This window comes from Trichosurus vulpecula, chromosome 7 (assembly GCF_011100635.1).
Source record: "Trichosurus vulpecula isolate mTriVul1 chromosome 7, mTriVul1.pri, whole genome shotgun sequence".
Lineage (NCBI taxonomy): Eukaryota > Metazoa > Chordata > Mammalia > Diprotodontia > Phalangeridae > Trichosurus > Trichosurus vulpecula.
The window spans coordinates 260,717,678-260,740,266 of record NC_050579.1 but is presented as its reverse complement, the minus strand read 5'-3'; the positions used below and the strand labels follow the sequence as shown (position 1 = coordinate 260,740,266).

Here is a 22,589-nt window from a genome sequence, read left to right as displayed (position 1 = left end):
TGTAGTCAGGGCGTCCCCTGGAGGTGAAACGCGGGAGGGGAGGCTGCGGGAGGGAGAGCACCTTCCCTGACGCAGCTAGGAACTACAACTCCCAGCAAGCACCAGGGGGACAGGGGAGGGGGGGGGGAACCCCGGAAGACTGATGGGGATTGTAGTCCTGGCACGGCCTATTTCCGTCCCGGAGCCCGTTCAACTAAGGACCAATCAGAAGGCCTGGGGAAGTCTCGCAAGAAAGAGACGGCTCGTCTTGCACGAGCCCAGCCAGTCCCGGACCTGGCGGGCGGCAGCTTGGCTTTGGATGCTCGCTTTAGCAGGAGCCTGCCTGCCCGGCCAGCCCCTGGAGAGGAAGACGCCCCGACCCCCGCCGGTCCCCCGGCCAGCGCACCGCAAAGTCGGCTCTTGTTGGCGCCACCACTTTTGTGACCTTAGGCAAGTCACTTCCCCCCACGAGAGAGAGAGAGAAAGGGGGGGGGGGGAGAGGGAGAGAGTGTGCTGTGGTGTGTGTGTGTGTGTGTGTAAGCTCCGCACTACCGTTATTAACCCCCAGGAGACTCCTGAGGCCGCCCCTCACGCCCACCTCGCCCACGTTCTTGCTTAGGTTTCCCAGGGCCGAATAACCCTAACCACGGAGCCGGCACCCGATCCCTCCTGTAGCGATGAGCCCCCCCAGGCTGCCCCCGAGCCAGCGGAGCCCGCGACCCCTTGTGTGGAGCTGGGGGAAGACCGGGGTCCTAGGACCCCTGTCCCGGAACAGGACGGAGAAGCCCCTGTGGAGGAGGTGGTTACGGGAGGAGCAGGGCAGGAGGCCGCCCAAACGGAAAGCCCTCCCGAGATTGACGGGGCAGCTCCCGAACCTGCGTCCTGGGAACCGGTGGAGGAAGTGTTGAAGGAGCCAGCCCCAGAATGTGAGGGGTACTAGTAAGTGACGCGGAGGGGAAGGGGGGGTCTGCCCCTTTTGGAGGGTCTGTCTTCCCCTCCCACCCCCACTCGCTTAAGGGTCCTCAGTCCCCGATCCTCCCAAAGTCCCTATCTCCCGCAGGGAGCCAAGCTTCTACTCTCCATCTCCCTTCCAGTTGCTGGAGCTACAATTTCTCCCAGCCCCCTCGCCTTCTCAGTGGCTCCTGGTCAGAGTTCAGCTTTCAGCCCGAGAACTTCTTAAAAGGCTGTAAATGGTAAGGACACTTGGGGTGGGGGTGGGGTAGGGAAGAGAAGGGAGATTCTGGGTGAATTAGATGGGGAGGGAGGCCGTTGGATGAGAAGGGACAAGATCACATTGGCAGGGAGGTGTTGGATCTGGGCTAAGAGGGTTAATTAGTGTTCTTCGAATTGAGTCGAACTGGGTCTTTATTGCTCAGTTCTCTCCCAGGACCCCCGTGCCTGCCATTTCCTTCAGGGACTCAGGAGTTCCTATCTCCCCACTCACTCAGCTACCAGGCATCCAGCCTAAATCTCCTCTGCCTCCAGGGCCCCAGATGGCTCCTGCCTCTTGACCAACAGTGCCGACAACATCCTGAGGATTTATAACCTACCCCCAGAACTGTATAATGAAGAGGAAGAGCTCAAGAATACAGAAATGGTGAGTGTAGGGACCTGCTCCTTTTCCTTCCCTCACCACTACAGAAGGTATTCTGTTATGTCTGTTCCTCCTGGTTGCCAATAGTAGGTTCTTTATACAAATCTGACCCACATCACATCTTTGTACAGAAACATTCGTTGGACCCCCTGTTGCTTCTAGGAGAAAATGATGCCAGTTTAGAATTTTCCACTATCTGGCCATAATCTGTCTTTACAGGCGTAGTTCATATTATTCCTTTTCTACAACCTATATACATCCCAGCCAGACTGTACATTTCTTCTTGGACTGAAAAGCACTCCCACATTTTCCTTAGCTTCTCTCAAGGTCTGCTCAAGTTTTCTAAGCCTTTCCTGATCCCACAGTTAAAATCTTCCCCATATTATTTTGTATTTTTTTTTACCTGTGTCCTGTATCCTTTCCTCCTAGAAGAGTATAAGCTTCCTGAGGGCAAAGGAGGATTTTTTTCCTTTGTATTCATTTGGCATATGCAATGTGACAGTCAGGGTCCCAGGTTTTGATAAGAGAACAAGAAAAATAAAACTGTTTCTGTCCTTCCCAAGGACCTTTCTCTTGTTTTAGGGGAAGTAACACATACATAGAAAATTTATATATACATACACATACATACACACATATGCATATATGTGTGTGTATAAACTGACTTCTTCAGGCATTGGGGGGGTCAAGATAGGCTTCCTTTGAAGGAGGTAGCTTTTGAGCTTAGCTTTGAAAGAAGCCAGGGATTTATTTCTATTGATGTTACCACTATCTTCCTAGTCCCCAAGGTTCAAAATCTCAGAATCATTAAGCTCTCTCTTAAACACAGTGTCTCTTCTGGCTGGGAGGCTTTATTCGAGTTCTTAGGATCTCTCTGACTCTGGAGCTGGAACTTGACTCTGGATTGCCAGAGCTAGCCCTCTTGAGTCCATAGCCGGTTTCTCTCTTTTGCTTCGACACCTGGGTCAGTCATACTTTATTCATAAAGTTAGTTCTGGATATTGAGTGACCACTTTTCTGAATCATTGTCTGGAGTGTGTCTTTTGTCACCTCGGCTCTGTCTCAAACTGGTTTTTCATCTGTTGGATGTCTCTCTGGACAGATAATTCTATTGCCACGGCCTGTTGGTAAGGGAGAGAGAAAATCCCTTCTCCTAAGATGTGAATATCTAAGTTCTTCCTTGATTGCTGGTTCCTGGCCTTGATTACTGAACTCTTAAGCTGCTGGTAGTCTCCAGGGCTTAGCTATTTAAAGACCTTAGGGATGTGGCCAGTTTTCAGCTTAGTGGAGTTACCCCTTATGATTTAGAGAGGTGTTCATGCTTCACAGAGGAATTGAGTATTAACGTTCTTATTCCCACTTCAGTTTCTTCATATCTGTGAACTCTTATCAATTGAACTAGGGGTGAGGGCAACAAATCCCCCTTCCTGTTCACTTACGTTCAATTAATCACCAAGTATTATTGATTTTATTTTCCTAATACTCTTTATCTGTTTCTTCCTTTCTACTTTCATTCTGGTTCAGGCCTTTGATCAGCTGTAGCTTGGACTATCGTAATAGGCCTCTTACTGGTCTCCTTGCTTCCAGTCTTTCTCCAGTCAATTAATCCTTCACCCAGTTGCTGTCAATCTTGCTGGGTCTGGGGTTGTGATCACAGTACTTTTCAGGTGCATGTGAAGACAACAACATTAACTGCTCCCCGCTCCTCACTGATATTGACACTTCATCTTCAGAGGCAGTCTGGTGGCTGTGCTCTGGTATATTTTCATTAAATAACCAAAATTACAGAAATTTTCTGCGATTGGCTTATCCTGTACCCTGGAGTAAAACCAGAGAAATCTCTTCTCCCATGGGATAATTTCCTGTCTCTCAATCTTGAACTGTGAACTTAGAAGCCTAGACAGAAATCACTATTAATAGTCATGTAATTTATTAGCTGTATCAAGTAACTTAAAAATACAGATAAACTTCAAACAACTCACTCCTTTATCCCTTCCTGTAGCCTCCTCTTAGATGGTCTTATGAAAGGTTTTTGAAAAAAGAGACTGAGATTTAAACTCTTGAGTAGAAATTTCCTAAGCACTGTCCTCTTGAAAAACAGGAAAAAAAGAAGCTATTGTCCTAATATCTGGTTTGGTCTGGTCTCATCTCAAGTCTACTCTTGCCACGTGACCGGCTTCTCTCTTCTTGTTCTCCAGTCTGTGTGCTCATTCACTTGGGCCTCACTCTTGCTTCTCTGGTTCCCATTTAGCACCCTAAAACTTGGGCAGAAATTCTCTCTTTGAGGCCACAAGACTCATCTTCTCCCTCCAGGCAAATAGAACTCTATTGAATGAATTAGTCATCTTGGGTATATCCCCCAAAATTTCTGTTCCTGAAGAGGTACTGCAAAGTTTTTATGATTCTGTGTCTTGGCCACATAGGGCAACCCTGATGCACATGTCTTATGGTAATCCTTGGCTGGCTCCCCATCATCTGTAAGTTAAATACTGGTCTCCTACAGTCTAGTTGCTACCTACATTTCCCCTGTTATTTCATACTCTTCTCCTTAACAAATGTTTTGGCCAGGTTGAACTACTGGCTGCCTTCTTGTTTTCATCCTGCCTTTTTCTCTCACATGAGTTCATGCATACCATCCCTTTTGCCCAGAGCCAACCTTCCACACCTCCACCAAGAGGGAGAAGATGGGAAGGGGCCAGCTTAGGTGTCCTTTTCTTTACTTTCTCTCCCTTAATCCATCAACTAAAGGTGATTTTCCTTCTCACATTTCTTACAACTCTTTTGCTCTCTTCTTTGCCCTTATCATAGTCTCCCTTCCATCATATTTAAGGAATTCCTTTTCTATTAGGAGAAAATAAGCTCCTAAGGGACAGGGACTATGTAGTTTTTCAGTTAGGTGCCCTTGTAGCCTGGAGCTTTGCATGTAGTAAGTGGGTTCCTAATGGTTATGAATGGAGTTTGGGGAAGATTACTCTAGTGGATTATATGGAAGGGAGGCTATTTAGGAAATTAACTTGGTATAATTGAGCAGTGAGGTTACTGGGGCCTGGATTAAGTGGTAACTGTGGGAATAGGAAGGATTCAAAGATGATGATGATGATATGGTTTTCAAACCAGGCTTGACTGGGAAAAACAGATTTTTTCTTTCATTCTCCCCCTGCCCCCAACTTTGCTGGCTTAGTACATTTAATTCCTTCCCTCCCTCATACCCAAGAAGAAATATTTCTTCCTCCCTGCTTGGTCCCATGACTCTTTCACACATCTTGGAGAAATCCTATAAGATGGAGGGGTCCAGTCCTCAAGACTCAGGTGTTGCCCTTCTTTCTTGCCCAGGTCCCAGTTCTGCGCATGGTGGAAGGAGACACTATCTATGATTACTGTTGGTATTCTCTGATGAACTCGGGCCAGCCAGATACCTGCTTGTAAGTCTCGACATTTGATCATCTTTAATCTGATGGGGACAGACTCGGTGTCTCTTGATATTCCAAGAGAACATCTTGGGGAAGTGAGGAGAAGGTGAGAGTGCAGTCAGGGAAGCCATGGAGAAGAGGAAGATCCTGTCCATCTTTCAGAGGGGAGCTGAGAGGCCCAGTTTGTTTCCTCCGTACACCTTCTTTAGTAACTTTTCCTTCTTGTCCCTGTTTTCCTGACAGTGTGGCCAGCAGCAGCCGTGAGAACCCTATCCACATTTGGGATGCCTTCACTGGGCAGCTTCGGGCCTCCTTTCGGGCCTACAACCACCTGGTATGAGCACCTTTTCTTCTTTCCCAGGGGCCCATCCAGGCCCCAAGCTGCCTGATCTTTCCCTGCCCTTGCAGATTAGAGTATCTAACATTTCAGTTTCTGGTGATCATCTTCCTTCTCCTTTTTCCACTTCAGGATGAATTGACTGCTGCCCATTCTCTCTGCTTCTCTCCGGATGGCTTGAAGCTCTACTGTGGCTTCAACAGAACTGTGCGGATCTTTTCCACATCCCGACCTGGGAGACAGTTTGAAACAAGACCCACATTTGGTGAGGCTCAAGACAGCTTAGCTGTCAGGTATCAACAGTGGCCCCAAGCCCCTTGCCCAAAGAGGATTTTAATGGGGTTTTCTCAGGAAATTTCTTCCCAAAGCTCAAGTTCCTTTTCCCAAGGGCATTCTCAGCTCTGTGTCCTGAGTAGGGAAGGTTACAGTTTGGTTACAGGTAAAGGAAGGATGGATTATGAGGATTCTGTCTCCCATTAGACTATCAGCTCCTTGAGAGTAGGCACTTAATTGATTTGACTCCTTCGAGAGGGTAGGAGGAACTGGGAAAGGCAGGGTGGACAGACTCTTATTGACTGGGTCCACTCTCAATTTATCTAATCTCAGCTGGGTCCTCACAAGGTAGTCATTCAAACCCTCCTTAGTTGATTCTCTATCCCATTACAAACACACTGTCTCCCTCCTTAAACAACCCATCACTAGGGGGTATTGCTAGATACCATCACTGTATCATGTATCTCTCCTTGCCTTCTTAGCTAAACTGCTTGGAAAAGCTGTCTGTACTTGGCAGCACTGCTTCTCACCTAAACCAGGGGCGGGAACTGTGGCCTCAAGGCCACATGTGGCCTTCTGGGTCTTTGGGTGCGGCCTTTTGACTGAGTCCAAGTTTTGCAGAACAAATCCTTTTATTAAGGGGATTTGTTCTGTGAAGTGTGTGTGTGTGTGTGTGTGTGTGTGTGTAAGCCTTGAAGCTGCAGGTTCCTTGCCCCTGTCCTAAACCCTCTGCATCCTGGCTTCTGGTTCATCACTCATCACATTAGGCAGCAGTGCTGGGCCTGGAACCCGGAACACCTGTGTTTGAATCCTTCCCCAGACACTTCCTAGCTGTGTGACCTTGGGCCGCGTCACTTAACCTCAGCCTGTTTCCTCACCTACAAAATGAGGAGAATGGCACCTACCTCATAGGGTTGGAGAACACGAGGTGCTTTGCACATCTTAAACGTCACATAAACCCTGGTTATTGTCACTCGGTTGTGAGTGCTTTCTCCAGAGTTACCGGGAGTCCTTTAGTTGCCAGATCTAATGGCCTTTTCTCAATCCTCTAGGTTCAAATGTAAAATCTTCTGTCTGACATTTAAAGCTCTTCACAGCCTGGCCCCTTTCCGGTCTTCTCCCATATTATTTCTCTACCTTTGCTCTGTGGTCTAGTCAGGTTGGCCTAGATGCTGTTTCTCACCCATGGTGCTCCATCTCCCATCTTTTTGCCTTTAAAGGTACTGGTTGTCCTCTGTGCCTGGAGTGGTTTCCTCCCTTCTGCTTTCTGGAATCCCTCGCTTCCTTCAAAACCCAGCTCTAATGCCACCTTCTGGAGGCTCCTCCCTCTCCCCTCCAGCTGCTAGTGCTTTCTCCTCTAAGGCTGCCCTCATAGCCTGCTTTTTATGTCTTATATATACACGTATATACGTACACACATCCATATACACGCACGTTGGATCTCTTGTACAAGCACCTTAAGGGCAGGAACTCTTTCGATTTTTAATTTGTGTCCCTAGTACCTCATTAGTATAATGCCTGTAACATCATCGGCACCTAATAATTACTTAGTGATTGATAGATACTTGATACAGATCCCTGAAGAGAGACTGGGGATGGGAGAGAAGCCCAGTTCTTAGAAGGGAGTTAGAGGGTTTTGAAGGGGTGGCCGTGCCTTTGTCTTCAACTTACCCTCCTTCACTCTTTCCCACACTAGCCAAAAAACAGGGCCAGAGTGGGATTATTTCATGCATCGCGTTCAGCCCAACCCAGCCTCTCTATGCCTGTGGCTCCTATGGCTGTTCCCTTGGTCTGTATTCCCAGGATGATGGCTCTGCTCTTGCTCTGTTTGCGGGGCATCACGGAGGCATCACCCACCTTTGCTTCCATCCTGATGGCAACCGACTCTTCTCAGGGGCCCGGAAGGTGAGAGTTAGGTGCAGGGGGGTAGGGTGGGTGAGCAGTTGCACAGATATGAGTCAGATACAATTTTATTGGGAGGGAAAGTAATACTAATTGCTAAGGTGTGATGGGGCTGGAGACCTGGGCTGTGAGAGGAGTCGGTTTGGGTGTTTGAATTCACTGAGCGGCTCGGCTTCACCGCAGGATGCCGAGCTCCTGTGTTGGGATCTCCGGCAGCCAGGCCATTTACTTTTGTCCTTGAACCGCGAAGTCTCTACTAATCAGCGCATCTACTTCGACCTGGACCCGTGAGTAGCCACTGTCCTCTTCCTCTTCCAAGTGACCAAAGAGCCCTTTTCCCCATCCTCTGAGGGAGATCGCAGGGCGGATCCCTGTGGGTGAGTGGCACCTGGGAGGAGCCCAACCAGCTGTGCTAATGAGGATTCTACCCTTCTCTTCAGGACAGGACAGTTCCTAGCAAGCGGCAGCACTGATGGAGTTGTGTCAGTATGGGACACCAGTAGGACTGGGGTAAACCAGCAGGAGCCACTGATGAGTTTTCTACCTCAGAAGGACTGCACCAATGGTGTTAGGTAGGAGGCCTGGATGTTTTGGGGAGTATTTGGAGTCAGTCAGTTAAGTGCCTACTACGTGCACCTACTGTGCGGAGCGCTCTCAAGGAGCTTATAGTCAGTCTAATGGGAGATAGAAAATGAAAACAGCCATGTACAAGCAAACTATACATACGATAGATTGGAAACAAGCAGTAAAGACAAGACACTAGCATTAAGGGGGATTAAGAAAGACTTTACATGGAAGGTGGGTTTTTAGCTGGAACTCGAAGCCAGGAAGGAGGCAGAGTTGTGGAGGGAGATCATTCCCAGGCATAGGGGGCAGCCAGTGAACATGCCCAGTCAGGAGATAGACTGTAGCAAAGGAGGTCAGTGTTACTGAATTGCAAAATATATACTGGGGGAGTAAGATGCAAGAAGATTGGAAAGGTAGGAGGGAGCCAGGTTGTAAAATCCTCTGGCTTTGAATGATCCTAAAGGGAAGGCTGATATGGTTATATCGGTGTTACATTGGTGCTTTAGGAAGTTGAATCTGATAGTCAGATGGGGAGAGACTTGAGGTAGGTGGACCAGCGGGCTGTTAAAATAGTCCCGTTGTGGTGAGGGACCAAACCAAGGTGGTGGGCAGTGTCAGGAGAAGGGGAGCTTATATGAACGATATTACAGTGGGAAAATCAGCAAGACTTGACAACAGATTTTATATGGGAGTAAGAGGTGAATGAAGAGTGGAAGAGGATGCTCTTAGCTTGTGCGCCTGGGTGACTGGATGGAAAGGAGGAAGGGAGGAAGGTTTGGGGAAAAGAGGAGTTGGAGGTAGATACTTTGGGAGAGAAGCAGCTGGAGTGGGATGGAAGAATGCTAGGCTGGGACTCTAACATCCCTCTTTCCTCTCCACTCCCTCCCTCTCTCCCCTCCCTAACAGTCTGCACCCAAGCATGCCTCTGCTGGCCACAGCCTCTGGCCAGCGTGTTTTCCCTGAGCCGACAAACAGTGAGGATGAAGAGGGGCAGGCGAATGGGGTTCCCCTGCTGTCGTTGAGCCATGCCCATCCCGACTTTCGCCTCCAGCTGTGGTGGTGTGGGGGTGCTTCAGATATAGAAACCCCTGACTGCAAAGAAATGGGGATGGAAGACAGTCCTGGGGAGGGGGAACGTGGGGTTGTATAAAAGGTTTTTTGAGATAATAGACTGAGTACTGTGTTCTTTTTGGGAGGAGGGTGCCTAGTTTTCCCTCCTGAGCCTAGTGTGATCTGTCACTTTGTGCCTGGACCTGGGAGGGATCAGGGATGGGAGCCAATCCACAGCAGAGCTCAGTGTGAGGTCACTCTTAAGTGTGGGTGGGGTTTCCAGTCATTGTTCCCAGAGTTGCCAGGCAACCTGGTAAACTGAAGGGGGTGTGTCTTCAGGTTTTGCTCCCTAGCATTGTGTGTGTGATGTGGAGCTCTGCTATGTAGCCCCACAGGGGTCTGTTTGAGTGGGACTGAATTGATGTGGCGGGTTTCTGTGATTGTCTTAATATGGGGGGAGGGAGGCATGTGTGTGTTTCGGAGTGTGAGATCATTGAGACAAACATCAGCTCACGTACACTGAAGACCATTAATCATTTTTTCAAGCACCCAGTTGGGCTTCACTCCCAGTCTTTTTTAGAGGGGGCGGTTGGGAGGAAGAGCAAATTCCCCCTCTCCCCTCTTGGGGTCCCTACCTACCATAGCCCTACAGCTGTGGAAAGAGGGTGTGAAAAACTAAAGGTGATAAATAATGGAAGTAGGATGAATATTCACACAATCTATAGAGCTTGTACAAGTGCCTGATTCAATAATCCAATAATTGGGTCCCATCTCCTTGTTTCTCAGTCCAAGCAATCAGTCTTGGGCTTCACATTCTTCTACACATGGAAGAAAGAGGGTTGGAAAGGTTTCCATCTACTTCTGTATGCTAGAGTCGCTCTCCTCTCCTCCCCGCCCCCAACTTATTTCCCTTCTCAATAAACTCCTAAACTTAGGACTCAAGCATTTCGGATCCTATGCCATATTCATTGCACTTGGGGAGGGACAGAGCGTATTTCTTTCCCAGTGGGATTTCCTAGTTTAATGAGAGAGATTAATCCAAACTGGAAAGAAAGACAAGGATAAACTCTGTCCATTGGTGCTGAAATGGGGGCAGGGGGCGGACCCTATCCTGGCTGTCCCCCACTTTCCTGTTAGATCTGTCATCTCCTGAGCTCATTGCCAGCCTACTTCCAGGTTTCACTTTAACCTGCTGGGCTCTTGAAATCATTTGGGTGCCATTCCTCCTCTCCCCCTCCCCAATAGCACAAGGCCCTTATATGTGCAAAGCTCTTAGAGGAAATATCTTGGGCTTTCTGAGCTTTTATACATATAAAGGAAAGGTTTTCCCTCCACCTTCCCTCTGCTGTGTCAGTGTTTACCTTCCAGCCACACAGAAAATGATAACTGAGACTTCTATTGTGATTATAAAATCATTTGCTCCTCCTTAAAACAACCCTGGGAGGTAGGTAGGGCTGGTATAATCCTATTTTACAGGTGAGAAAAAGAAACTCAAATCACTAGCTAGGAAGTGACTATCGTAAAGGCTACTGCGCCCAGCAGGGGAAAGTGTTCTGTGGCAGGATCAGAACCCAGATCTTCTGGTCCAGCCCTCATTTTCCCCCACTACAGTGGGTTTTCCTCCCCTGGAAGGCAGTGAACTGCCATGGTTTTCCCTACCTTGAATTTATTTCCTTTTGCCATTTTCCCCTGCCTTCACATTTCCCTCCCTGGCTGGGGAAAGGTCCTTTCCTTCAGAGTTTCAGATTCTGTTCTCTCTCTCCTCCCACATTTCACTTACTAAATGATAAAAACAAAAAAAACTGGACTGCTACACACTAGTGAAGCTGTGATTGTTGGGTTTGGGGGAAGTGGGGAGGATGCTGCAAGACTGAGGGAGGCTTAGTTCTCGGGGTAGGGAGGGCTGGGCACCAGCTAACGGCCAGGTTCTTTTAAAGCCAGCCGGAGGAAGCTGAAAGGTCCCGGTGGCTGAGGGTGAGAGGAGACAGACAGAGATGGAGAGAGAAGGAAAAAGAAAGTCGACTTAGAGAAACAAAGAGAGAGCAAGAAAGAGTTGGGCGGGGTTGAAGCCAGCACTGGTGGGAGGTGTGGGTGTTGTGGTAGGGAAGTGGGGTGTGGGATCCTGCCTCCCTTACTCCAGATCCAGTTTTTCCCTTCATCCCTCCCTCTCCCCGCCTCTCCTTTAACTCCCCCCTCCTGAGCTCTGGACTCTAGTCTCCTCCCCTAGCCTGCTGCCCTCAGTCCCCAGCTAGGCTAGGGCTCCAGCTCCATTCCCAGCTTTGGCTCTCCCTCCCTCTGGCACCCCCATGCCTTCCCTGCCTGGCCCCCCACTCCCTCAGCCTCCCCCAGCCCCTCATTAGGCCCCCTCAAAAATCCCGGGGTGCTGAAGTGTGGGCAGGGGTGTGTGTGTGTGTATGTGTATGTTTGTCTATGTGTGTGTGCCTGTGTGTGTAGAATCTGCAGGCAGATTGGGGGGGAACCTTGGAATCTCGTGGGGTTGAGCATTGTAAGGAAGGGGGTTGGAGAAGAGTAGGGTAGGCAAGTCAGGGGGAAATTGGAGGTGGGGCAAGCAATCAAAGGGAAACCGGGAAGCTTGAGCAGTATAGGTCAGAGACTGGAAGGAGGGGGGTTGTGAGACCCCTGTGGGGTGGCCCAGGCTGTGTGTGGCTTTGGGGGAAGTTGGTGCCTCCACCCCCCCAGGCCTTGGCAGGGGGGGTAATGGGGGCCCTCCATCCTGGGCTGGGGGGCGTGAGAGTCGGGGGGCTGCTCCTGGGCCTCTTGGGGCTGGTGTCGGGGCTTAGCCTGGAACCTGTCTACTGGAACTCGGCGAATAAGAGGTGAGCTGGGTGGGGGGGATTTGGGGGGCTAGGTAGCCACTGCCACCACTACCACAGCAGAGAAGTAGTCATTGAGAGGATTATGGACTTTGGGAGAGCTGGACATCTGGGTGAAGAGATCTTGGGCTAGATAGAGGACAGAGTTCTGTGGTCCTCAATGCAATTAGAAAGATGCCATTTGAAAGCTGAGAAACCAGATGTTTGAGCCCCAAATGGGAGATGTAGGCGTAGGTGATCCGAGATCTGAGGTGTAGGTAGGGGAGAGAAGAAGGAGTGGGATATCTAAAGTTTAGAAGACCCCATAGAGGAGAGGGCTATGAAGTTCAGGGGGGAGGGGAGATGCATTGGGTTTAGGTAGGAACAAGTTGGGGTGTCTGGATTTGTGACTGACTTGTTTAAGAGGGCTGGGGTGGGCTAAAGAGTATCTGGTCCATCCATTTGTTAGATATAATCAGAGTAATATTTGGAGCCTCAGGATCTCAGGGAGGGTGCCTTCCCTCCGAAGGCAGCATGGTTTGACTGAAATGTAGAGTAGAGAAGGAGCTCAGTCCAGTGGGTCACCCTCCATCGGTTGTACTATATTACCTCTGTCCTCTCTGCCTCCTTGTGGATCTCTTCATGATGGGAAGCCTTACCCCACCCCAAGATCTTCCTCTTACCCTCTTTGGGTGGGCTTAGCCACATCTCTCTTGGATCATTAGCTCTGGGACATCCTACTGTCTCTCCTTTTACCAAGAGAAGGATCTAAGGGTCAGAAAGGACCGCAAGCAAAACAGGACAGACAAATCATTCCTTTGCCTCAGTTCAGGACTGCCCCTCCCCTAGACAAGAATTGTTTTGAAAACCACCTCTTTCCCCAGCTGCCAAGTCAGAGTCTTCTTCACTGTACTCCTTCCCCATGGGCTAGCCACGGTACCCCATCCTCATTAGACTCCTTTGGGTATAATTTCAATGCTTCCCTGCTCAGCTCTATTCCATCCACCACTGGAGGAGCTAAATAAATGGGGGGGGGGGTTGGACCTTCTCAACATAGGGAGATAGGAACTCCTCTAGCTCCACTCCTGCTCCTCCTTTCAGTGTATGGAAAAGAGTGAGCAATGCAATTAACTTCGTGGACTACTGCAAGTAGTTCTCCTCTGTGCCTAACCTACACACCAGCTATCGTGTACAGCGGGGAGTACGTAGGTCAGACTTGCAGGGCTCGCTGACAAGGAGAGTCAGAGTCCTGTGGGTCTCCTTCCTTGGGAATTGCTACGCATGCTGTGAACTCCTGGGTTGGAGAGGGAGTTGGCCAGGCAAGAGAAGGCAGAGGAAGACACAGAATCTCCATGACCCTGAAAGGCTCAGTGTTTAACATCCTGTTCTGTCATCGATGTGGAGAGAATATGGATAGGAATAGATGGTTTAGTGTGTGACGGGCCTAGGGGCTGGAGGATCATATGAGGGCAGGATTGAAGTGAGCCATGAATCTCATTGTAGGGCCAGTATTATTTCTCCCAGCAGGGAGGTGGCCGCTAAAGCTTTAGAGTTATTTTTCTCAAGGAAATGAAAGTCTGGGATGAGAGGGGACAGAAGCTAGGGAATGAACTTGGGCATTCAAGTCCCAAGCTCTGGTTCTCATTAGGGGCCCAGGTCTCGAGCCCCAAACTGGTCCCATCTTCAGTGCTTTATTTCCTCTGATCACATTGCCATGGCAACCACTGTGATATCACTGGGCTGGCATTGATGGGAAGAAATCCCCCCTTCCATCCCCATCTCTCTTTCTCTGCCCTGATGCTGCTGAAGTTACCTTGAGAATGAGTGAGGTCACCTTGGAAGGCAGTGATGTCACTGTGATTGCCTTATGGCATTGGGGTTGGGGTGGATGCTGTGACCTCACGCTTGGTTGCCATAGACTACAATGATTAAGTCACCAGTGAGGGGTGGGCCCCATGACTCCAGAGAGGCCAGCTCCTTGGCAACTGGCATCCTGTTACCATGACAACAGGCCAGGTGATGGAGCTTGGATGGCAGAGTGTGTATAGTTTGTCGGGGGAGAGTATTGAGTAAAATACATCTGGACATATTGAGGGGTAATGAATCCAAGTGTCTGTCCCATTTCTTTCTCCCTAGCTTTTCTCTTTAGTCTCTGCTCCCTTTAGGGGCCAACATATTAAATCTATTAGTATATAATTTTTGACTTGGCAGTCAGGAAGCAGGAACTGATACCTGGGGAGCTGCCGGATTCTTGAGGGGAGCCGGAGCTCTCTGGGGATTGGGCCCCTGGACCCTCTTTTTTCTGTTCAGGTTCCAGGCAGAGGGTGGCTATGTGCTCTACCCCCAGATTGGGGACCGACTGGATCTGCTGTGCCCTCGGGCCCGGCCCCCCGGCCCACACTCATCCCCAGACTATGAGTTCTACAAGCTGTACCTGGTCGGAGGAGCCCAGGGCCGGCGCTGTGAGGCACCCCCATCCCCTAACCTGCTCCTGACCTGTGACCGGCCTGATGTTGATCTTCGATTCACCATCAAGTTCCAGGAATACAGCCCCAACCTATGGGGACATGAATTCCGTTCACACCATGACTACTACATCATTGGTACTGAGGCTGGGGAAGTGTCAGGGAGGAGCTAACTGGAGGAAGAGGAGTGGGGAAGGGAGAGCGATAGGAGGGGAATGGGCCAATAGGGCATGTGTTGGATGCAAGATACAAATGTGTCTCTATTTACTGCCCGATGCCGAATGGAAGAGGTTAGGGTGGGATGGGCTGGATGGGCTTGATGGGCTGAGTCAGGATGCAGCCTCTTGGGTAACCTTTCACACGTTTTCTCTTATAGCTACGTCAGATGGAACCCGAGAGGGCCTGGAGAGTCTGCAGGGCGGGGTCTGCCTGACCAGGGGGATGAGGGTGCTTCTCCGTGTGGGACAGAGTGAGTAGAGGCTGGCTGGGGTGAGCTGGGAAAGTAAGGGAGATGCCAAGGTATTTGGAGCTCCAAGAGGATCAGAAAGCCAGCAGAGGATCGCTGAGTGGAGTAGGGGTTTGGATATGCTGACTCTTCTTTGGCTTCCTCTCCAGGTCCCCGGGGAGGGACAGCTCCTCGAAAACCTGTCTCTCAAATGCCAATGGAGAAGGACCGAGGTGCAGCACACCGCTTGGATCCCAGCAAAGAGAACATGTCAGGTAGGACTCCAGATATCCAGTCACCTACTTTTTCTCCCCCAATGTCTACACTATTCTTACTCTCCCTTTCCTTCTCTCTGCAGAGACAGAGAGAACAGGGGAGGGACTGAAAATAGGAGGGGGAAGGAAGCTAAATGAGGAAGAGGCTTAATTAGAGCTAATTAGCCAAGTCATGGCTTTAATTAGCACTGTGAGACAAGGGGGGAGGGCCTGTGGCAAAGAACCGAGGGGTTGGACACCTGGGTTCTGAGTGGAAGTAAAGGGGGAGGGAAGCAGGAGATTAAAAAATTCAGATGCCTTGGTCCCAGAGGGGACTGGAGAGTGGCAGGGAAGTCCCTGTGCTTGTGTGGCCAGGTATCTTAGATCCTTCTTCAGCACCTCCTGTTCTTCTTTTCTCTCAGGTGATCCCTCCAGTAATGCAACTTCCCGGGGTACAGAGGGCCCTCTTCCTCCCCCTAGCATACCAGCAGTGGCTGGAGCAGCCGGGGGACTGGCCCTGCTCCTCCTGGGTGTGGCAGGGGCAGGGGGTGCCGTGTGTTGGCGAAGACGACGGGCCAAGCCTTCGGAGAGCCGACATCCTGGGCCAGGCTCTCTGGGGAGGGGAGGATCTGTGGGACTTGGGGGCGGGGGAGCAGGAGGAGTAGGTCACCGAGATACCGAGCCTGGGGAGTTGGGGATCCCTCTGAGGGGTAGTGGGACTACCGATCCCCCCTTCTGTCCTCACTATGAGAAGGTGAGTGGTGACTATGGACACCCTGTGTACATCGTGCAAGATGGGCCGCCTCAGAGCCCTCCAAACATCTACTACAAGGTGTGACGGTCCCCATGCTACTCATGAAACCTGGGTTTCCCAGAGACATCCTAGGGATGCCCTGCAGTCTCAATCATGGTTTGAGGGAATTCCTTCTTCCCCGGTACTTTCTCTTTGAACCCCAATCTGCTGCCCCTTCATTCTTCTGAACGTCTCCCTGTGTTTCCAAGACCCCCCAGAAGACCCTCCCATCAAGTTTCTGCTCTCGTCTGCCCCCTTAAACCATTGCCTACCCTCCAGCTTGGGGTCCTGCCTTCTTCCTGGCTACAGTGAAGACAGAGGTAGAGACAGGATCCTTCTCTGCCTTGGTGTCGTTACTGGCGGTGCTTGCCTCGCCCTCTTGGTGGGGGCAGAATCTCAATTCTCTGGCGTTGGATGTCTGTCTCTTCTGTATCGCATAGTTGATTTTCCTGTCATTCTCTCTCTTCCTCTTTGTATCTCTCTGTGCCTGTCTTTGCTATTCCTCTCTTCTATCGCTTTCTCTCTTCCATATCCCTTTCTTTCTGTCCTTTCAACTTCTCATCTTTTTTTTCCATCTCCTGGGGATAGGGCAGCGTCTCTGATCTTCTTCCTCCTCCATCCTTTCACCTCTCAAACTGAGAGCTTCCCTACAGCTCTCCAAAGATTGGGGCCTTAAGGAGAAGGACCCAGTCTCCAGCCCAGCTTGGGGGTGGATAGCAGATTCTCCCTCCTCCCCTCAACGCCCACTCCTTCAAATCCTCTACTCCCTTCAGCCATTTAGGACAACAGGGCAAAATGGTGACTGCCTTCGGAGGGAGTGACCCATTTTGCCTAAGAAGTGGCCAGGGCTGGGTGGGAAATGACTGTTGCCGGGGCAAGAAAAGGAACTGTCCTGGAGAGGAAGCAACAAAGCCTGGCACTGCATTGAATGGGCCTCTGCTGGAACAGATGTGAAAGGGACCCTGCCTTGATGGGCATTGACAAGGCCTGAACAGAAATGTTCTCTCAATTGGCAGGAAGCAATGCCCTTGGACTAGGAAGTGCCTTCAACCAGGATGAGAAGGGACACTTCCGATTCGGGAAGTGTGGCTGTAGCTGGAAGTGATGCAAGCTGGGTGGGTGGGAGGTGGACAGTGTTTCCTCTTTGGAGGGAGGTGGGATTCAGGAGGAAGCTGGAGTTGACTAATAGGAGAAGGAGGTGAGGGAGGCAGGTGGGGAAGTGGACCGGGAATGGGATTTTAGTGAGGGTTGGCAGTGAGGGTGGTGTTGGCACCACCATCCCAGAATCTCCTTCACCTGAACTTCATCTACCTACTCTGCTCATGGCAACTAAAATGATGCCTGTCTACTGCTACCACAGACAAGTTTCAGCTTGTTCTCATTCTTCCTTCAAATTACCAACCGACAGGACTGCCCTAACAAGCAAAATGTGCCCTCCCCGGCCCCGTGCCAACATGGCTGCGTTGGCTCATGGTACCCTCCATTTTCCTACCCAGTCCCTCCCCAACCAACAGAGTTTCTTCCTTAGCAACAGAAATGGTGGCCTCCCAGCTGGTTCAGCCCGCAGCAGCCCTTAGCCACTGCAGATGCTGTCATAGTTATCAGCCTAGGCCTCATCCTGCTCTCCAGTACAACTGTCTCAATTGGGTGCTGCCTCAGTTTCTTCTCAGCTCACTTCCAGGGTGGACCTTGGCTAACAAGATGGTGACTCTTGAGAATAATGATGACTCCCCTAGTCACCAGCCAAGATAGCTGCCCTGGCCATTGGAGACCAAGTCAGCTCTCTGGTTCTGCAGCTCTCAGTTCCTTCCTGGTTTTTTTTTTTTAGTCCCTTCCCCCAGGGAACAGGAAGTTGACATTGCCATGGAGGAGGCAGCAGGGTAGGGCTGTCACCTCAATAGTTTTACTGTAAAAGGGAAATTTGAACAACAAAAGTAAAAAAGAATAAAAAAATACAAAAGCAGAAGAGAAGGCTGGAGGATGAATGGAATGGGGCTGATAGAGGAAGAGCTGGTGGTCAGAGTGGCTTCTAAACTTGGTCTGGGGTGAAGAATTCAAAGGGAAATGAAAAAGGGAGAAGGGTTTAAGAATGTGAATTGCAGCATGCCTGAGGAGCATGACGATGCTGCGTTAGAATGATATGATGTAAAAGCAGAATCTGCTTTTCCCCATCTAAAGGTGGGGAAAAGGTCTGAGGTTGCTATGGGAGCCACCATTTGAAACATCTTAAAATGGTTTAGAGGACCTGCACGTTGCCATGTGTGTGAAAGGTTTTAAAGTCATGTTGGAAAATGGAGAGTGAAAGGGACCTGGAGTCAAGAGAAATAGACAGACAAAAATGTGGGGTATATAGTCTTGAATGACCTCCAGGACCCATCTAGGTGGCTCAGATTTGGGAGAGGTTCCGTCCCACCTGGTTACTAATGTGTGCGTGCGTGTACGTGTGTGTGCGTGCGTGTGTGTGTGCGTGTGTGTGTGCATGCGTGTGTGCGTGTGTGTGTGTGTGTGTGTGTGTGTGTGTGTGTGTGTGTGTATGTGTGTGCGCGTGTGAGCGGTACCACTCAAGAGCTCGGGGGTCTGGCTCTTCAGCTTCTGGCTTTTCTACTCCCCTGCTCCCAGCCTCCATTCCTCTAAGCAGACCAGGCATCTAGCCCCTGAAATTCTGGCTCTATTCTCCTGTACAATAGTAGCCATCAGGAGCATCACTAAAGCAGACTGGTAGGGGTCATGCCCTCTGCCCTCTCTATCCCTGCCATGATTCCAAGTTCCCTCCCTATTTCCCATCTGCCTGGATGTTATGGTCCTCTTCCCTATGCTCTGTTCAGTGGGCTCTTGCACCTCATCCTGACAATTTCCCCTCTCCAACCTCCAGATCAAGAAAGGGACGGGATCAGGGACATGGTACCATATGCCCAAGTGCCTGAGGGACACAAGGGCTGCGAGACTGGAGGGGATGGGGCAGGTCAGATACCTAAGTTTGCCTCCTGAATTAACTCTGGACCAAAGCATCGTATCCTTTAAGGCAGCCCTTTGCCAATCCTGCGGTACCCCCACCTCACTTCAGTTGCTTAGAGAGAGGGATTCTGAGGGGATGGACCCTGATTCATGGGGGGGGGGGTGTGTTACCATGGCAACATCCCCTTCTTTATACAATGGGAAGCCTCCCACTCTGATGGAGCCTACCGCCCCAGCCCCAATCGCTGGCTATCAGCCTCAGGGACTTGGCAACTGTCACTACGGCAACCTGGAGCCCAGCAACAGGGCCTTCGTGGAAAGGAGGGGTCCAGACACAGGGGCTGGGCTGTTTGAGGGGACTTAGACTGACAAGAATAAAGGCAAGAGGTGATAAAGAGAGGCAAGGGAGAGGTGGGATAAATATACACCAAAGAGACCACCCCAATAAGAAAGAGAAAGAGAAATACCTGGGGATAGATGCACTGCCATGATGGCACCTCCCCACCTTCCTCCCTTTCCCAACGTATCCACACACACACATATGTATATGTATGTATGTACACACACACATGCACACACAGACTTGCAGACTTGGGTGGGACTGTTGGCTCAGTCCCCCAAAACATTTTATACATTCTGTAACACAGACAAAGAAACAGATGTGCACACACCCCTTGTTTTTCCACTAGGATACAAAGACACCACTCAGACATCATACAAACACACATATACCCAGGTGATAAATACAGAAATGCTTGACTTTACTCGCGGAGATAAATGTCGCTAGATTAGTACCTGTAAAGACACATGGAAAGGCAGAAATACAACTTGAGAGTATGCAACCACAGGAATTTACACACACAAATTGCTAGATCAGCCCCTTGGAGTTTTCTGGGGGGCTTTGCATCAGGAGCAGACCACAGGGTAGCAAGACATTTTAGGTGATACCATATTTTTTTCAGAGGGTACATTTTATTTGGACACAATAGGCACTTTTCAACAAAAGGACTTTTCCTGCCCGAATAGCACCTTTCCATACAAAATAAATAGTTAAACAGAATCATTTAGTACATGTAGTGATTGTGCACTGGCAGGATGTTAATTGTGACTTTTGCAGCTTGCAGTTTGCTAACAGAAAGGATGTGTGCTTCAACTTTATTCTGAATTTTGTTGCCTTATGGAGGTGGTGACATGATAATTTAAGGAGACTACTGGGTTTTAGGTCAGGAAGACCTGGGTTTGAATTTTTTGTCTCTGTCTCTTGTCTCTGTCTCTCGCTTAGCTTTGCTTTCATTTGAATTGTTGTAGTTGGGTAATATTATCCTTTTGGTTCTGTTTTCTCCACTTATATCAATTCATTCAAGGCTTCCCATGTTTCTCTGAAGTCTTTATATTCGTCATTCCTTATGGCACAGACACATGTCATTACATTAATATACCACAATTTGTTCAACTATTCTCCCATCTTTGAACAGATGATTTCCCTTTCCCTCTCCCCTTGCCCCTCTCCCCTCCAAATTACAAAGAAGGCTGGTAGAAACATTTTTGGCACGCAAAAGACTTTTCTTTTATTGACCTTCTTGGGGTATAAATTCAGTAATGGTATTGCTGAATCACGTGGGGTGAACAATTTCATAGCATTTCTCATGTAATTCCAAATTGTTTTCTAGAATGAATGTATCAGTGAATTAGTATGCTTGTCTTCTCACAGTTCCTCTGACATTGACTTTTTCCATTTTTTCCTATCTTTGTCAATTTTATGGATGAGGTAATAGCTCAGAATTGTTTCAATTTGCATTTCTCTAATTATTAGCGATTTTGAAGACTTTCTCCTATGATTGTTGAGAGTTGATAGTTCTTCTTTTAAAAACTGTTTATATCCTTTTGACTATTTGTCTATCAGAGAATAGCTCTTATAGATTATAGATTTCGGTTAGTTCCCTCTAGATTTTGAATGTTTGACTTTCATCAGAGATTCTATAACACATTTTTGCATTTGATAAATCCAATGGCCTTTTCTTAGTACTCATCTTCTTCAGTAATGTTGACTAACCCCTCCTCTGGGATGCTCTCCTCCCTTGCTGTTTATGCCATTGTTCAAAGTACATGCTAGTCTTCTTCCTGAAGGAGAAGGAAGTAAATGGGCTTGAGGAATGATTCTGTTCTCCAAGTTATCAGGAACAATGAAGTGTTCCTTAAAAGTAGGGAAGAAGAGCTTGGTGAAAACCAAGAAGAAAAAGGATCTGAAGAGGGAGGGAAGACTGTCAGAATGTTAGAGAGTGGAAGAATGTCACACAAATATGACAACGGTCTGGTGCTGGACCTCGGGAGGCTGAGACTGTTCTCTCCCACTAAAGGGCATCAACTCTGGTATTATGTGAAGGCTATATTCAGTCTTGGGAGAGCATAACCTCTAAAGAAAAGGGTCAGATTCTTTTTCTTGCCTTCTCTAGCCCAGAACCATGGGGGAAAAACACTTGAAGCTTAGGATTGGCTCATATCTAGTAGAATCAGGATCCCCAAAAAGGAGCAGAAAGGCACTCAATGTACAATGTATATCAGGTGTAGGACAGCTATTTATTTTTTTTCCACTTAAAAGAAATGCTTAAAACACAAAAGATTCACAAGTACACATTCATAAAGACTCCCATTGTCTTCATCTTAAAACCTCTTGACATCATCTTCTATGCTTTTCCTTTTCTCTAGTCCCTAACAAAGAGGTAACTTTTCTTGCCATGGCCAACCTCTACCTCTCTACATGGGCACATTGCTTCCCGTCTTCTACAGCAGATTGCATCCTCAATCATCCCTGCTCTCCTTAGACTTTTTCATCTCTATCTATGAGTTCCTTTGTAATCCCCTTAAAATATGGCCAAGTACTTTTATCCTTTTTTTTAAAACAAAAAAACCAAAAATCTTCACTAGGTGCTACCATCCTTTCAAGCTATGGCCCTATATCTCTCTTCTCTTTCTCAGCTACATTCCTTGAAGCTATTTACACTCACTGCCTTTGCTTCCTCTCCTTTCTTTTCCCAACCCTTTTGCAATCAGGCTTCCAACCTCATCACTCAGTAGAAACAGCATTACCAAAGTTGACTACTATCTCTTAATTGCCATATTTCATGGTCTTTTCTCAGTTCTCATCTTTCCTGATCTCTGTTGTATTTGACACTGTTGATAAGACCTTTCCACCTGAATGCTCTGCTTTCTCCTGGTTCCTGATGCCAAATGAATTTTCCTTAAATGCAGATGTGACTATGAATTCTCCAATTCAAATAAATTTTAGTGACTCCCAGTTGCATCTAGGATAAAATAGAAACTCTTCTGTTTAACTTTTAAAGCTGTATACAACCCAGCCCCCCCTTTCTTTACAGCCTCATTGGAAATCATTACCCCCTTTTGGTCCCATTGGCCTTCTCTCTGTTCCTCACTCTATTTTCACGTCTTTGCACTGGCCATCCCACATGTCTGGAACCTTTTCCCTCTTTACCTCTTCCTAATGATAATAGCTATTAGCAAACCATTGTGCTTTAAGTTGTGCAAAGCACTTTCCATATGTTATCTCATTTGCTCTTCACACCAAGAGAGTAAACTGAGGCAATGGTTAAGTAACTTGCCCAGAGTCACACAGCTAGAGAGAATGTGAGGCACGATTTGATCTCACGTCTTCCTGACTCCCCTGCTAGTGCTCTTCCTCTAAGAAGGAGCTTGAGCGCCCTTTTCATCAACCCTTGCCTGACCCCCCCACCCCC

At 48.8% G+C, this 22,589-nt stretch overlaps 2 protein-coding genes across 2 annotated transcripts; both read left to right on the top strand.

Annotated features, from left to right (window-relative positions):
- The first annotated feature begins 262 nt into the window (after positions 1-262).
- Positions 263-9,227, top strand: WRAP53 (WD repeat containing antisense to TP53). The gene is made up of 11 exons (XM_036767925.1): positions 263-429; positions 599-918; positions 1,074-1,172; positions 1,465-1,576; positions 4,907-4,995; positions 5,227-5,317; positions 5,453-5,585; positions 7,290-7,498; positions 7,679-7,782; positions 7,936-8,067; positions 8,969-9,227. Exons 4-11 carry the CDS (start codon positions 1,574-1,576, stop codon positions 9,210-9,212), a joined length of 1,005 nt encoding a protein of 334 aa, XP_036623820.1. The 5' UTR covers positions 263-429; positions 599-918; positions 1,074-1,172; positions 1,465-1,573; the 3' UTR covers positions 9,213-9,227.
- A 2,124-nt stretch (positions 9,228-11,351) lies between these two features.
- On the top strand, positions 11,352-16,214 carry EFNB3 (ephrin B3). Its single transcript, XM_036766061.1, has 5 exons — positions 11,352-11,949; positions 14,236-14,528; positions 14,767-14,859; positions 15,006-15,110; positions 15,512-16,214. Exons 1-5 carry the CDS (start codon positions 11,831-11,833, stop codon positions 15,925-15,927), a joined length of 1,026 nt encoding a protein of 341 aa, XP_036621956.1. The 5' UTR covers positions 11,352-11,830; the 3' UTR covers positions 15,928-16,214.
- Positions 16,215-22,589: the final 6,375 nt, after the last annotated feature.